Here is a 16,083-nt window from a genome sequence, read left to right as displayed (position 1 = left end):
AAGTCGGCTTTTCTATAAATAAGCTTCTTTTATGGTGTATTTCTTTGTCATAAAATTTTACAATTTTTCAATTTCAAAGTCATTAATCCAGTGACCCCAGAGTTTACCCAAAGTAGATTATTCCACCTCTTAAAATGAGCTTCAACTGCTGAATGAGCTGTAAATGTCATTTCTCTGCACAGTCTTGGTGCAAAAGAAAAGTCTTTGAAACAGCAGACCAAAACACAAATTGAAATCGCCTTGGAGTGAGATGAAATGTTTCTTCCCTTAAGAAAGGCATAAAACTTACACATCCAAAGAATCACAACAACCGCCTCACCTTTTCGATGATTTATTAACCAAGCACGGGTTTCGACTCCCTGACCTTCTTAAGAATGGTCATCCTGAGGGTGTTTGGCTAATAAATTATTTGGACCTGCAGTTTAAGCTGTGTGGACAGACTTTTTCAGTGTTTTCAAGGGGCCTTGATGCATTGTTAGAAACAAAAGTGCAGTTTTGTGTGAATTTTACACGTCTGAAAAACAGCAAATGTGGCTAAGTAGACACGTTATTTTTACTTTAACTTATCATTATGAAGTAATTGTTGATTGTGCAATGTAGAATAATGACTAGGGATGTCACGATACCAGAAATCTAGTAGTCGATACCAATACCAGTGAATTTCCACGATTCTCGATACCCAATTCGATACCACGGTACAAAAAACCCCAACAATAAATCCCCTGTACTGTAATTCAACACGCACTCTTTTATTAAAAACATTTGAACATTACAAAGAACAGAGGCATGTAGACTTTAAGTAATAAATAAAAATAATTGACCCATATCGGTCATTTTGGCGTATCAGCGGCGTGTTATCAATCGATAGTCAGACGACGGACAGTACATTCTGACCATGAATGCATCTGGTCCGTCAGCCTAGAGTAGTAGGAGCTGGAGGCAGAGGATTTGTTGTCGAAGTGAAAAGCAAACTCACCTATTTGGCAATATCTCACGTTTAATCCCAAAGCTATAAGGGAACCATAATGTTAATGAGGTAAACGCCGCGAGGTGGATGGAGCCGTCACAGCCGGTGTGCACGGAGCAGCAGCGCCAGGTAGACCCCCGCAGCGGAGCCCCGCAGCAAAAGCGCTACCGGAGAGGCCAGACACACCGCCACCCAACAGTAAAGATCAGAGTCAGCGCTCTGCACATAAAGATCGTCTTTTCTCCCAATTTTATTACCCGGTGGGAAATTTTCCTCACTACAAAAGAGTACCGTAACGTTTCTAGAAGTATCGGTTCTCGTGACATCGCTAATAATGACACAATTAGTGTTCGGGTTGGTTCCCTATAAGCCTCGCTTTCACTATGTAATTCTGTCTGCCACCAGGTACGATCTCCTGGGGAAATAAAGGCTCAATTTACGGCACAAAGAAAGTACGTCAAGCAAAACCTTCAGTCAGCGGCTGTAGCGTCTGAAATACAGCCAGCTCAAACCCCAGTGCTGGGGGTCACAGCGGCAGCGCTGGCTCTGACCAAACTTCTATGATTCACTGTCTATGTAGTCAGTGCTATATTCTGTTCTATCTAAGCTCAATAGCATACGTCTCAGCATTCACCGTATCTGCATTAAAACTCTCCAACAAGCTTTCTTTTTAGTAATTTGAGGACGCATACAGGTCACATTAACACAAATCATGTTGTCCACCAGTCACTCCATTCCTTCTTTTAAACACATTTCAAACCCTACTCCACTAACCTACTGTTTAAAGGCAAAAAAAAAAGTTCGGAAAATCAGCCTAAAATGTTATTTTTTCTACCTGTTTCACAGACAAAAAAAGAAATTTAGAAAGATTATGCCGTCAAAAAAAAATTCCACCTGTTCTTAAGTCAGAAACACAGGAGAGAAAACAACTTAGATCAGACAAAAAAAAAAAATCTTGCTTGCCTTTCAGGGCTTCCGTACAGTTGAGTTGTGCATCTGCAACTTCTTCATTTCTACATGATAGTAATGATGATGATGCTGGATTCTACCTACTGACCTCAAAGCCAGTGATGGCTATCTGGTGCATGGAGTCGTTGACGGACTTGATGATGTCCAACATGGTGGTTAAAGCCTCCTCCAACTCAGCCGTCCCCTCACCCTTATTGCATTTCAACATCTCCTGGGAGACAGGAAGGAGGAAAAGGGGGTTAGAAAGATTGAATAAGACGGGATACAAGAACTCAGTACTTCTAAAAATCCTGCTTACAGCCCTGTCCCACTGAAGAAGAAAAGAAGAGAAGAGACAGGAGCGCCAGGCAGAGTTAATCACTGACACAGGGTTTATGTCAGAGTATTGTCCAGGCAACAGCTCCTCTAGTGAGGAGTAAACCCTCATCAGTGACTCATAACTGGCTGTATAGAGGACAAGCTTTCATATGGAGCTGATATGGTGACAGAGGGCTTTAAGGGTTAAAGCTGAAGGTGTGAAATTTGAAAAGTTTTAATGAGAGAAGCCTCTTTGTAGTGTCATACGGATGTCCACCCAGAAGCAGAGCGCTGACTGTAGAAGAACAGTGGAAGATGTCACACTGAGTCCTCCTAACACCACAATTCATTTATCATTTATGGCAAATGGACTTGCGTTTATTCATATCGGGGCGGCTGTGACTCGGAGGTAGAGCGGGTCGCACAGCAATCGGAAGGTCAGGCAGCTCGATCCCCCGGCTCCTCCATGTCCACATGTCGAAGTGTCCTTGAGCAAGATACTGAACCCCAAACTGCTCCTGAAGGCTGTGCCACCGGTGTGTGAATGAGTGTTTAGATCAGATCCTGATGGGCAGGTTGGCTCCTTGTATAACAGCCTCTGCCATCAGTGTATGAATGTGTGTGTGAATGCTGACATGCAGCGTAAAGAGCTTTGAGTGGTCGGAAGACTAGAAAGGAGCTGTATAAATGCAAGTCCGTTTACCATCAGAAGTTTATCATTATAGTATTATCATTACAGCTGTCAGTGTCAGAACATTCAGCTGTGTCCTCCCATTTTTCTCGTGTAAGCAGCTCCTCCTTTTAAAAACTTCCTACTTCCTTTATCTTTCATGATTTATTTTATCTTATTTATTGATTTGCAGTTGTCAGAGGTCAGAACACTGGGTGACTAAACCACCCATAACTGGAAACTGTGAGAAAATTCCAGCCGGGACAGGTCAAGCTGACCATTAAATAAAGTCAAGGAAAAGACACCCAGATCCTCAGCTCCTCGCCCACAAAGAGGAAGCTCATGTGAGATGTAGTTGTTCGAATCACTCGATCCAGTATTGCACGTTTATTTGTGTGTACATGCATTTCCAATATAGATTTTTTTTTATTGATGTGGTGTTGCATGTTTGCAAGTTTTATTATTGAGTGGGTTTTTATATTTAATTTCTGGTTCTACTGAGTTGTTTGTAATTGGATTGGACTATGGATCAAGTTGATGAACTGATGAGAACTGCTTCACACACCCCTGACAGCTCCGGATTGGCAGACAGAGACGCTGTGCTTCTTTTAAGTCGATTGTGGACAGGTGTGCAGCGGTTGGACAAAGGGAGAGAATCGACCAGACGTGGGGAAACAAGGACGTGGCGCTTTACGCGCGAGTTAGAAGTGTGGGACGGAGGCGGCTTCACCAGTACGTTTTACCGCGAAAACAGCAGAGCTGCAGGGCCGGAGCAGAGGAGCCGATGGCCTCAGGACCCCCCCTTCCCCTCTCTTGATAAACTGAGACTTAAACACTCCCTTGCTTTGAACTGTTTATTACCAGCTGTGCCATTGGACTCTAGTACACCCACATTTTAAGGATATTTACTGTAGATTTATCAATGTAGCAGTAGACGTGTAGAACTCGGAGCCCCGCGGTGAAGGACTCAAAAGCCTCATAGTGGCTCAGGGCTCAAAATACAAGCTTTTAGGAACTCCTGTGGGGGATTAGGCGGAGCAGGCTGAACTAATTAGCCGGATAATTGCACAAAATAATGACCTGTTATTAATGTACTAAAATATTAGTCAAACATAATATGGATGATTTCTAATGAGATCTTGTAGCCAAATCAAGCTACTCAACCAAAGCAAGCAGACTTTAGAGTTCACTGACGTGTGTGTGCGTGTGTGTGTGTGTGTGTGTGTGTGTGTGTGTGTGCGCGTGTGCGTGTGCGTGTGCGTGTGTGTGTGCAGGTAGTTAGTTACCTTGAGCATGAGCTGGTATTTGGTGATCCTCTGGACAGGCTTCAGCAGGTAGGCATCCAGAGACAGTTTGTGGTCCAGTTTCTTCTGGCATTCCTGATGTCACAAACATCAAACATTCTCCATCAGGAAGGGGACATGATGACAGACCTACTTAACTTTGGTGTTAAAGCTACAGTAGGCAAAAAAGGTTCATGTCAACAACACACCTGTCCTATTAGGTTATGAGATGTAAATTCTAGCATCATGTTGGACAGTGTTGTTACCTGAAAGAAGAGGCTGTCTCCGCACTGTCTCCAGAGGACTTCAGAGCGGGGTTTATTCTGACAGTACTTCTCATACACCTGAAGCTCTTCTTTCTGACAACACAAACACATGTCAGAGTGAATGGGGGGGGGGAGGGGAGACTACAGTAAATCATCTCTTGTCCGTTTCTGGTCCAGTTTCAGCTGTCAATTCTGCACATCACTGGCTGGTTGAACTCATCTCCTCATTAATTAAAGTGGCAGTAGGCAGTATATTTTTGGCATCATTGGGCAAAAATTTCATAATAACCTTTCAGCATATTGTAATTCAAGTGTTCTGAGAGATAACTAGACTTCTGCTCCTCCTCATGGCTCTGTTTTCAGGCTTTAGAAAATCTAGCCCGTTTAGTCGGACCTCAGATCAGCTCTTACTGCTTGTTTTCCTCCGGTCTGTGAAATCTTGCAGATGACGTTAGGAGCACCGGAGGACACAGAGGCACATGATTTTTTTCAGGTTACCTGTTTCATGTACTACTGTCACGATATAGCGACCGTTTTATACAAATAACTTTTTTTAATCATATTTGCTCCAATCTCGCCTACTTCAGCGCTAAAGCAGCCCACTATCTTTTACAATCATAAATATATATACACATTATGAGTCTTTCCAGTCGGAGGATGCATTTTTGAACATTGTTCATTCTTTTATTGAGGACAGTGGTTCAACTTGTGTTTTTGTCATGGGGGATTTTAATGCACAACACAATGCACAACATCTTGGCTTGATCGTTATATATGTACAGCAGATGCTCATGCGTCTCTGGATAATATAGAGTTATACTATGGGAGGACAACCTCTGTTCATTTACCAATTGTTATCCCCGTAAATGTTGAGAAAGTTCCTGTGCTGGCCGTTATTGATAATGATGCTATAACACAGGGACGTTGGACTGGATGAATCTAACTAAGGAAGAGCTTAACAGATATTCAACCGTAACTGACATCTTGTTAAATAATATTGAACTGCCTATGGGGGACACTCTGACGCGTCTCAATAAGAACTGTGAAAGCCCTCATCATGGGATTGAACTGTGTGCCATGTATGACAATATTGTAACGGCCTAACGCCTCTAGTAAGCCCTTCTGTAAACATAAGAACAAGGTGCGTAACATTAAACCTGGATGGAATGATTCTGTGGCTGTCAAACATGCTGCAGCTAGAGAAGCTTTTAAACTCTAGTCAGAATCAGGAAGGTCATTGCTTGAACAGAAATTATTTTTACCAATGCAAGATTTAAATATGCTTTTCGTTTTATTAAAAGATACGAGAACACAATGAGAGCTGATTCTCTTGCTAGGAAGCTGCAGATTAATAACCATTATGATTTCTGGAAAGAGGTCAGTTATGAATAACTGTAAAACCTCCTTACCGTCCAACACAGAGGGTGCATGTGGTCCAGACAAAATAGCTGAGGTGTGGCGTGAACATTACTGTAATTTATTCAACTGTGTTAAAAGCAGAGGTGGGGGTCTCAAGTCACATGACTTGACTCGAGTCAGACTCGAGTTGCAAATTTGAGGACTTGAGACTTGCTTGACTAACATTGATAAAAGACTCGACTTGACTTTAACTTGGTATTCATGACTTGAGACTTGACTTACACTTGAGACGGATGACTCGAAAATACTTTTTTTTTTTAATTAAATGTTTTTATTTTTCTAGATATTGATAAGTTACGTTTTGTTTTTGAAACATTGAGTGATTTCTATTGCAATGCGCGCAAACCTGGCAACCTACTAGGACGCAGCAGAGGCCAACGCAGGAGGCAGCGAGCTATCATGGAGGGGCCTAGTACAAAAATCATAAAATTTGGATTCAATGATTATGTTGTTAATGACAGTAGTAAGAAGAGAACAGCGGTATGCAAGGTCTGCGGCTCAAAAATCAGTGTCCAGTTTCCGGCAAAAATCATCCGTCACTACAAAACCCACAAAGAAAGGTATGCGAGTGTGTCTTTTAAGCTAACTTATTGGCTTGTCAAATGTTAGCTAGAAAGCTAACGTTTAAGTTTAAGCTACGTTAGACTTGGCTTTGAATCGACTATGCATTTTATTGAGAAGACGTATCATCAGAATTTCGTATGACTTGACTTGTGACTTGCTTGACCTGAGCAGTGACTTGACTTGACTTACAGCAGGGACTCGACTTGACTTGCTTGATTCTCACCACAGTGACTTGGGACTTGCTTGAGACTTGAAGGTTAAGACTTGTGACTTGCACATGTGTGACCTACTCCCACTTACTCTGGTTAAAAGTAATGAAGTTGCAGTTGAAAATGTTGATCTCTCTGAAAACATGGCAGTCAGGTCAGATGATGTCTATGACGCCATTATGTTGCTAGATGATAACAAAGCTTGTGGTATGGATCATATCAATGCAGAACATCTAAAATATGCCAGTCCAAAGCTTTGTTACTAGATGATAACAAGGCTTATGGTATGGATCATATCACAGCAGAACATCTAAAAAATGCTTTGACGTGTGCTTTCTATGTGCTTTACTGGTCTCATGGTCCATGGTGTCCTTCCAGATTCTATCACCTCTGTATTGTTAGTTCCTGTTATTAAGGACAAGGCTGCTAAATTAAATAGCATGGATAATTATCGACCTATTGCCCCTTGCTTGTATTCTCTCTAAAGTGCTGGAAAGAATCTTGCTAGCAAGGTTGGAAATGTTTGTTCTCACCCCTGATCATCAGTTTGGCTTTAAAAGGAAACATGGCACCGATATGTGTATCTACGCTCTAAAGGAAATAGTTGCTAAATATGGAAGCCAAAACTCCACTGTATTTATGTTCTTTATTGATGCATCCAAAGCCTTTGACCGGGTTAATCGCGAGAAATTATTCCTGAAACTGCTTGCCAGAAGTGTTCCAAAGTATATACTTATGTCTTCATGGTATTCACATCAAACAATGCAGGCTAAATGGAACAATCTGCCCCATTTCATGTAAATAATGCTGTTCGCCAAGGTGGTATTTTATCTCCTGTTTCTAAGCTACTCACCCTTTTTAGAAAACAGGTTCCCACCAGCTCTGGTTTCTCTGCACAGTTCTCCAGCTCTCTCAGAAACGTCCTGAAAGGTAAATAAAGAACAAACCGAATGAGAACGAGCTGAAAAGAAGTTTTTAGCATCAACAACTTGGAACACACAGCTGCTGTATAGTCATTCATTTGGATCTTCTTGGGTAAGTTAGCCCTTTAACTCTTCTCGTCTCAAAATACTACGCGTCAGTTGCTCCAAACAGCCATTGTTTACAACGATGAAAAATTCTGCCAAATTAAATATGGCCACCATGCGAGAACACTTCCACTTGTAAAAAATCAACGGATGTACTACGACAATTTTTTACGCATATGTTAGTTGTCATGAGCAGAACTACTCAGTCTGTGAAAACAGTTGTATAGTGGCTCTGTAGGAGCTTTGTCAAGTCATCAAGGTCATCTAAGTTTGTACCACAAAGTATTAACAGGGTGTAGAGTTTGAAAGATGTGGGGATATACAAAGAGAAAAAGATGCTACTGATTGCATTATGGAATGTAAATGTTCTTTGATGCATACTCGTGACTAAAAGTGAGGACACTTCAGCCTCTGCTGCTTCGGTTCTCTTTTTTAATTCTCCCAACTTTATTTTATGAAAACCAAGGAGTTTAAAGAAGTGTGAAGAATCCCAGGCAGTCGTATGACGGCTCCACCTCACACTTCTTACCGTTACTGTTACTGTACAGAGAGATGAGAGGAAGCACCAACAAGTATACACACATAGAGGGATAGAGAAAAGAGGCAAGACAAAACAGGAAGCAAGAGAGAGAGGAAAGGAAGTGTACTAAGAAGAAAGAGGTCAGATGGAGATAAAGAATGGAAGGGAAAGGAGGAACAGCTCTTTCAGTTGTGGCCTTCAGGGAGTCTGCAATCTGCCCGTGATATCTCAGAATTTTTCTGCTTGTTGACAGTTGCTTTGAACAACTATATTGTCGTCACAGACACTTTTGTTCGTACGTGGAGCACATGCCGAGGTGACATACAGGTCTATAATCTACAGGGTGGAGCTACGACATGAGGAAGTAAACACAAACCAGGACCCAAATAGGTCCACATGCTGTCACAAAAAGTTCAATATTCCTGTCCACAAAACACGATTATTTGTTGTAACATATACATATATATGATGTATAGGCAGTGAGTTAACACCACTTCAATTGGAAGTCACAGAGATGCACCGTCTCGACAGTTTATGCGATGTTCCTCCCACTATGCAAACAAAATATCTCAGTCGTCACATTAGATTGCTGGGAAGACATCTAGAAGTCACTAAACCAGTTTTGTGCATGTCTGTGTGACTGCCTTTAGCAAACTGACAAGCTGGAATGCAGACTGTGGAGAGGATGTGGGGAGTGAGGGGGAGACAAAGCGCAAATCTTAGTGTATTTATTTTATAAGCAAAAGAAATCAGCCAATAAATGTTTGTGCAAAGTACCGCTTTACTTTTACGTGCATATTAATTAAAAAAAACAACTGTTAATAATGTTTATAACTTAAATAAGAAGAAAGATATTAACAGATATTGACGGTTAAACTTTAAAGCTACTACAAGGGACGTTCATTTCGTGTTGATTTTGGCGGTCCCTGTGGACAAAAGCGGTAGTGTATATGAGCACTCATTTTACTGGTTCTGGTTCTCCCGTGCCTCCCTTCCCTCCAGCGGGCCCAGTACGGCCTGGGCCTCCAGCAGCGTGGTGTCGGTGTCGGCTCCCAGCGGGGTGAAGCTCTGCTCCTGGCCGGAGGAGGAGCCGCTGCTGCCGGTTCGCGGAGCTCTCCACCTCCCGCCGGAGCTCCGACTGTAGGTCAAAGGCGGCAGCGAAGCCGGATCTGGGTCTGTCCACAGTATGCTGGTCACTCCCGGAGGCCCCGCTGGAGTCTGAGCTGAAGGAGTTTCTGGTCAACCTGCGTGATTTCGGAATCCGGTCGGAATCCGGCCTCGATGACGAGCATTAATAATAACTATATAGAAACAGCCAGTCTTCTCTTTCTGATGGTCTCGTTTACATACGTAGGTCATATCAGGATTAAAAAAGGACGGTTTCATCACCACTTAAAAGTTCCTTATTGCAACCAAAGCCTATGAAAGGAGGCTGTGAAGACTGAAGACATACTTCAGACAGTGATACAACCCTTTTTTTTTATGTATTAGAGATCTACTTTCACTTTATGGAAAAATAAAAATAATTTTATCCGTAGTCTCTCAGTCCTCTTTATACCATTTATCCTGTGGTCAACATTGTTTATCACTGATATCAATGTTTCCAAGATACAGAAGAGCATAAGGCAAGGACAATGTATAAAATGCACTCCGCCTACCTGTTGTGAAATTCATATATCTCTGGCAGGTTGCCAAACAGCACGTCCCTTTTGTTCTCTAGGGACGGGGGGATGAGGTGGCTGAGCTCCGAGTTATCCAGCTCTGCAAAATAACCCTGGGGGAGGAGATGAGACAGCGAAGAAGAAGAAGAAGAAGAAGAAGAAGAAGAAGAAGAAGAAGAAGAAGAAGAAGAAGAAGGAAGCAGATAGCAAAATTAGCCTTAAATTAAGTCAGTTAATCATTCTTAACCTCTGCCCATCAGCAGCGTCAAACTCAATCTAAAAATGGACACCTATGGGTGATGAGAATAAATTATACACACTAACACACCATGCTCTGTTTCGTGTAATCAATATACGGTATAGTCAGAATCAATGCTGGACTTGAGCCTTCTGTAGCGCCTGTAATCCAGCAGAAAATTGATAACCCAGGAGATCATACGGAGTTCATACACTGACAGGAGTGTCGGATTTATGAGGAAAAGAATTGCAGTGTTCTTTCTACTAAAAGGCAATCAATGTGGTTATTGAACTCAGGGATGCACCAGGACTCATAGTGCTATTGGATATCTGGATTAGTGACAGTCAGAGATCAAAGACAAGTCATTTCATTTTCTTCCATATCATTGTTTTGTTTGTTTTTACTGATAAATAACAGATTAAACTTTAGATTAGATTAGACCCTTAGACAGATTAGATCCGTTAATGGGTGAATTAAAGGGGAATGTTAAACATTCAAAACAGTATGAACAGTAGAGATTAAGGGACTGCAGTGACATGGTGATGCATTGTAGACATTCTGTACCTCCATGATACTTTGCAGCTCCTCCACATATAGCCTCTCTGTTTCAATCAGCTCAGTCATGATGTGTCTGTGGAGAAAGAGCAAAGAATGGGGTGACTTCTAAGGCACAGCGAATCATAATTAAATCCTTCTGGCAGAATCCCCCCCCCCCCAAAAAAAAACATTCAGTTATTCATCCATCCACTTTTTGCTCTGATGGGATCTCTTTGCAAACTGACAAACATCTTATGAATCAGTAAATTTCCATGTTGGCACAGCAGTAAGGAAACCATCACTGAGAAGGGAGTGTTTTGTGAGTATTTGGAAGAGCAGTGAGATCAGACTTGAACTTTGATGTGGAAAGAGAAGAAGTAGTGGAAATAACATTGTTTCCATTGAGGAAAAAAAATAAATCTGACATTTCGAGAATAAAGTCATAATATTACGAGAGTAAAGTCAAAGGTTTACGAGAAAAAATTATTAATAGTATTATGAGAATAATGTCATAATATTATAAGTAGTAATTTTACGAGTTATTAAATTTTTTTCCCCGTAAAGTTATGTCTTTATTTTCGTAATATTACAGCTTTTTTCTCGTAAAGTTATAACTTTATTCTCGTAATATTACGACTTTTTTCTCGTAAAGTTATGACTTTATTCTCGTAATATTACAACTTTTTTCTCGTAAAGTTATGACTTTACTCTCGTAATATTACAACTTTTTTTCCCTCAATGTGGCCCTAATACTCCGTCGTACATTTGCACTTGGGCCTTCACTGCATTAGACTTATATACTATATACTTAGACTATAAACTGTGTTACCTTCATCACAATGCTCAAATGTTTTGCGGCTCCAGACAGATTTATTTTTTTTGCCTAAAATGGCTCTTTTGATAGTAAAGGTTGCTGACCCCTGTTCTAGTCATTTAGCGTATACACTCATAGAATTAGTGCAACTTAAGAAAAACCTAATTTCTAACCAAAAACAAACTACAAACAAAGTACAGTCAGTCACTTAGGTTCACCACTTTATGTTCATCCTTTGTTAATGTTCAATTACTGTGTGAGTTATCAGGAAACTGAGCATTAATGTTCATCTTTGATGAGTTGCTAAATCAATGCTGTTGGAGTCCTTCCAACCAGAAGAAGTCAACTTTTTGGTCACACTAGCGGCAAGGCTCTAGGAATGGCTATGTCGGTCTGTCGGTCCAGACTGAAATGTATAGGTAGTTTAGCATTTTGCAGCCCTGATTGATGGTTATTAAATAGAAACTACCACTAAATGTTTCTAGGTAACAAGTCACAGTATTAAACATATCATTTGTAAAGTATTAAACATAAGGGAGGATGCATTTCAGCATTATAATATGGTAATTACCAATTTTGACTTCCAAGAATTTGAATGTGATATTACGCTGTTGGCCTATAATATTGTGAAAACATCAACCTATATTACCTCATTATTATCAGATTATTACACCATTAATGTCACCATATTACCATTTTTTAATTCAAATAATGTACTGATGAAACCATTTTATTGGTTATAGCCAAAATATTACTACAGGCTACAGTACTATTACTAAATCGTTTTTCATGTTGCAAATGGAGCTGCTGTGATGCAAAACAAATTTCAAACCTCTCTGACAATAAAGGTGTTATCGTTTTATCCTATTCTATACGGGAAATGGTTGTGGTTGGAGTGCAAATGCTTGCACGTTGAGCAGCGACAGGCTTTCCAGGTGTCTCTCTTGTCGTTGCTGCAGATCTGTGCTGCAACTGCAAAGCCCTAAGCAAGCCCCATGCAGACTGTAACTGAAGCGCTGCTCTCTAACCTTGTTATAACTAAGAATGTGCACAAGTACAGGGACACAGTGGGTTATATGTTGTGTGCTCATTACCAGACTGTGTACAAAAGTGCTGGCACTGATTTGTACAATTTTAACACATGTGCTCAGGCACACAGACAGACTTATCCTCCTCTCAACGTATACAGCCATAATTAGATTTATTTCACATGATTTGTGTGTCAGCTGATGCAACTCCGAGGACATTGCATTACTGAACATTACCAAATGTTAAATGAATGCTTTTAGCTAACAACAAAAATGTTCCAAGCAAATGAATAGTTACAGATCCACTAACATTTCACTACATTCCACCACAGGGCTTTGGTATTCAACAGTTCTATATATGGTTCCAAGGAAAAATTTGCCTGTAGGAGTGCAGAAAACCACAGCACCGTAGTTCAGGCGGGCACGGAAGTCATTTTAAAACCACATGTTCCATTCACCCCCCAATCACGTATGTAGCTGGCAGCTAGCAGCTAATTAACAGTTGCTCAGTGCCATTCCCATTTCCTGCAAGATGGTGTGTAATGTTTCTTTGCAGCTCCTGTGTGTGTGTGTGTGTGTGTGTGTGTGTGTGTGTGTGTTTTGTACGTGTGGGGGAAGCAACTGACTAACACATTCATTCATCCAAAAGGGAAATTCCTTCCATGGGAAAAGCCCCTACACCAGTCACTGTGACCCGAATGATCAATTTACTCTACTAAAAAATGCCACGACCGTATAGACGTACAAGGTGTTGAAGAACCACCTTCACCTTAATGAAACTGCCTCCACATGTTGGTCTAATTAATGCCCACGAAGCCAACTTAAATATAACTTGTGGACTAAATGAGTCCAAAATGAGTAAGTCAACTTTTACATTATACAAATCTTTCAGGCGTCATGGAAACATGGGGAGCGTATACTACCTGACAGCGATCACAATGATGTGACACTGTTCATTATTGTTTACTTGCACGCAAAGAATGTTCCTCTTTTTTTTTTTTGCTTTTTTTTGCATATTAAATGGCTTCTATGCTGTACGCTTCTCGTCCCAGTATCTTGATCCACACCTGCGTGCATACACAGTTAAAGTCGATCCTCAATGGAGTGTAATTAAACCGGGACAAGAAGTAGACTGTCGGTCCCTCGATGTGTACAGTGTTGATGATAAGTTATATGTTACCCTTAGAAATTTTGAAGGGAGTTGTGGCTGACGTTGAAAGAAAAAAGGGGATAAAAGCTGATTTTTTAAATTCTGTATTGATAGAAAATATGTTTGTGGTGTTTTTATATCAGTTTTAACATAAATTGTATGACTTTTATGATTTAAATATTGATAGTGTAAAAAAGAAATGTCATTGATTAATGATATAATGATTTAGGTTAATAAATGTGGGAAAATGTTATTTTTTGACTGTTTCTCATGTTGTACTGAGTACAAATTTGCCATTATAAGGTTCACAATAAAAAATACTGGGTCATGTTACTAACAAAGTTTCAGGGTATATAGTATTTGGGTCTTTCAATTGGGTTGTTTTCTGATGCGGTAGTTATAATGACTCACATATTGGTTTATATAGCAAACCTCATTGACCCAGTTCACCGGGTGGCTGGCTTGAAAAAAAAAAAAAATGGATTAAAGAAATAACAATAATAATAGTTATAGTAAATAAATTGGAAAGAAGAAATATATATACACACACCTTCATATACACGTATACTGAACATATGTATACATACACATAAAATAATAATAAAACCGAAATACATAGACCAAAATATGCATTAAAGGAAAGAAAAAAAAAAGAGGTGGTGGCTGACACTCAGGCCGCCATGTAGGACTAATGAAATCTGTAGACTGACACAAGGATCTTATACGGGGGGCTGTGTGGCAGACAGGCAGCAAAACCAACGCTCAACGCAGGTATGTACTACACTCATCTTTACTGTGACACCCTACTATGGGGATGCCGATCAACATAATTGAGCAATCAGAGGAACCTTGCAATGTGAATTTAATTTTCTACAGTTTTAGGAGAGACAGAATATCAAGTAGCCAAGATTTAAATGAAGACTATTTAGTGTTTTAAATGTACTGTATTGCTGTATTGTTTTTTCACTAGTGAGGTTAACTGTTACCTGGTAACTTTGTCTACAGCAACTTGATGAACGTTGAGCAGTGGGATTAGAGATGTTATTAACCAACAGTTAACTGTTGGATTAGCTGGTTGGTAACTGCTCCTATCTTTATACTTCCTTCTATTTAAATGGTTTGTATTTTGTTACACTTTGTTTAGCTCTTTTTTTACTGTGTTAGCTGATGCATCTTGTTTTTTGCTCTATCCTCTTTGCTGCTGTACACTGCACATGTTCCCACTGCGGGACTAATAAAGGAATATCTTATTTTATCTTATCTTAACATTAGCTAACCCACTCTTAGCGTTAGCAACTTGATGACCGTTGAGCAGTGGGATTAGAGATGTTATTAACCAACAGTTAACTGTTGGATTAGCTAGTTGGTAACGTTAGCTAACCCTATTTTAGCATTATCAACTTGATAACCGTTGAGCAGTGGGATTAGAGATGTTATTAACCAACAGTTAACTGTTGGATTAGCTAGTTGGTAACGTTAGCTAACCCTATTTTAGCATTAGCAACTTGATGACCGTTGAGCAGTGGGATTAGAGATGTTATTAACCAACAGTTAACTGTTGGATTAGCTAGTTGGTAACGTTAGCTAACCCACTCTTAGCGTTAGCAACTTGATAACCGTTGAGCAGTGGGATTAGAGATGTTATTAACCAACAGTTAACTGTTGGATTAGCTAGTTGGTAACGTTAGCTAACCCTATTTTAGCATTAGCAACTTGATGACCGTTGAGCAGTGGGATTAGAGATGTTATTAACCAACAGTTAACTGTTGGATTAGCTAGTTGGTAACGTTAGCTAACCCTATTTTAGCATTAGCAACTTGATAACCGTTGAGCAGTGGGATTAGAGATGTTATTAACCAACAGTTAACTGTTGGATTAGCTAGTTGGTAACGTTAGCTAACCCTATTTTAGCATTAGCAATTTGATAACCGTTGAGCAGTGGGATTAGAGATGTTATTAACCAACAGTTAACTGTTGGATTAGCTAGTTGGTAACGTTAGCTAACCCTATTTTAGCATTAGCAATTTGATGACCGTTGAGCAGTGGGATTAGAGATGTTATTAACCAACAGTTAACTGTTGGATTAGCTAGTTGGTAACGTTAGCTAACCCTATTTTAGCGTTAGCAACTTGATAACCGTTGAGCAGTGGGATTAGAGATGTTATTAACCAACAGTTAACTGTTGGATTAGCTAGTTGGTAACGTTAGCTAACCCTATTTTAGCATTAGCAATTTGATGACCGTTGAGCAGTGGGATTAGAGATGTTATTAACCAACAGTTAACTGTTGGATTAGCTAGTTGGTAACGTTAGCCAACCCTATTTTAGCATTAGCAACTTGATGACCGTTGAGCAGTGGGATTAGAGATGTTATTAACCAACAGTTAACTGTTGGATTAGCTAGTTGGTAACGTTAGCTAACCCTATTTTAGCGTTAGCAACTTCATAACCGTTGAGCAGTGGG

At 40.2% G+C, this 16,083-nt stretch overlaps 1 protein-coding gene across 12 annotated transcripts in view; it reads right to left on the bottom strand.

Moving 5' to 3' along the window:
• mcf2l2 (MCF.2 cell line derived transforming sequence-like 2) overlaps nt 1–16,083 on the bottom strand; it is a 149,905-nt gene that overhangs the window by 44,292 nt on the left and 89,530 nt on the right. For all 12 annotated transcript variants that reach the window (XR_012594082.1, XM_074636861.1, XM_074636862.1 and 9 more), the window contains exons 16-21: nt 10,656–10,722; nt 9,851–9,966; nt 7,498–7,567; nt 4,453–4,545; nt 4,190–4,282; nt 2,025–2,147 (exon numbers count right to left, since the gene is read on the bottom strand). Coding sequence is in view for 11 of the 12 variants with exons in the window: in XM_074636861.1 (XP_074492962.1) it covers nt 2,025–2,147; nt 4,190–4,282; nt 4,453–4,545; nt 7,498–7,567; nt 9,851–9,966; nt 10,656–10,722 (562 nt within the window). In the remaining variant the exon portion in view is untranslated. The remainder of the gene's footprint in view (nt 1–2,024; nt 2,148–4,189; nt 4,283–4,452; nt 4,546–7,497; nt 7,568–9,850; nt 9,967–10,655; nt 10,723–16,083) is intronic.

The sequence above is a fragment of the Sebastes fasciatus genome, chromosome 5 (genome assembly GCF_043250625.1).
Source record: "Sebastes fasciatus isolate fSebFas1 chromosome 5, fSebFas1.pri, whole genome shotgun sequence".
Classification (NCBI taxonomy): Eukaryota; Metazoa; Chordata; class Actinopteri; order Perciformes; family Sebastidae; genus Sebastes; species Sebastes fasciatus.
The sequence above is the reverse complement of the archived record's forward strand: the minus strand, read 5'-3'. Positions and strand labels throughout refer to the sequence as shown.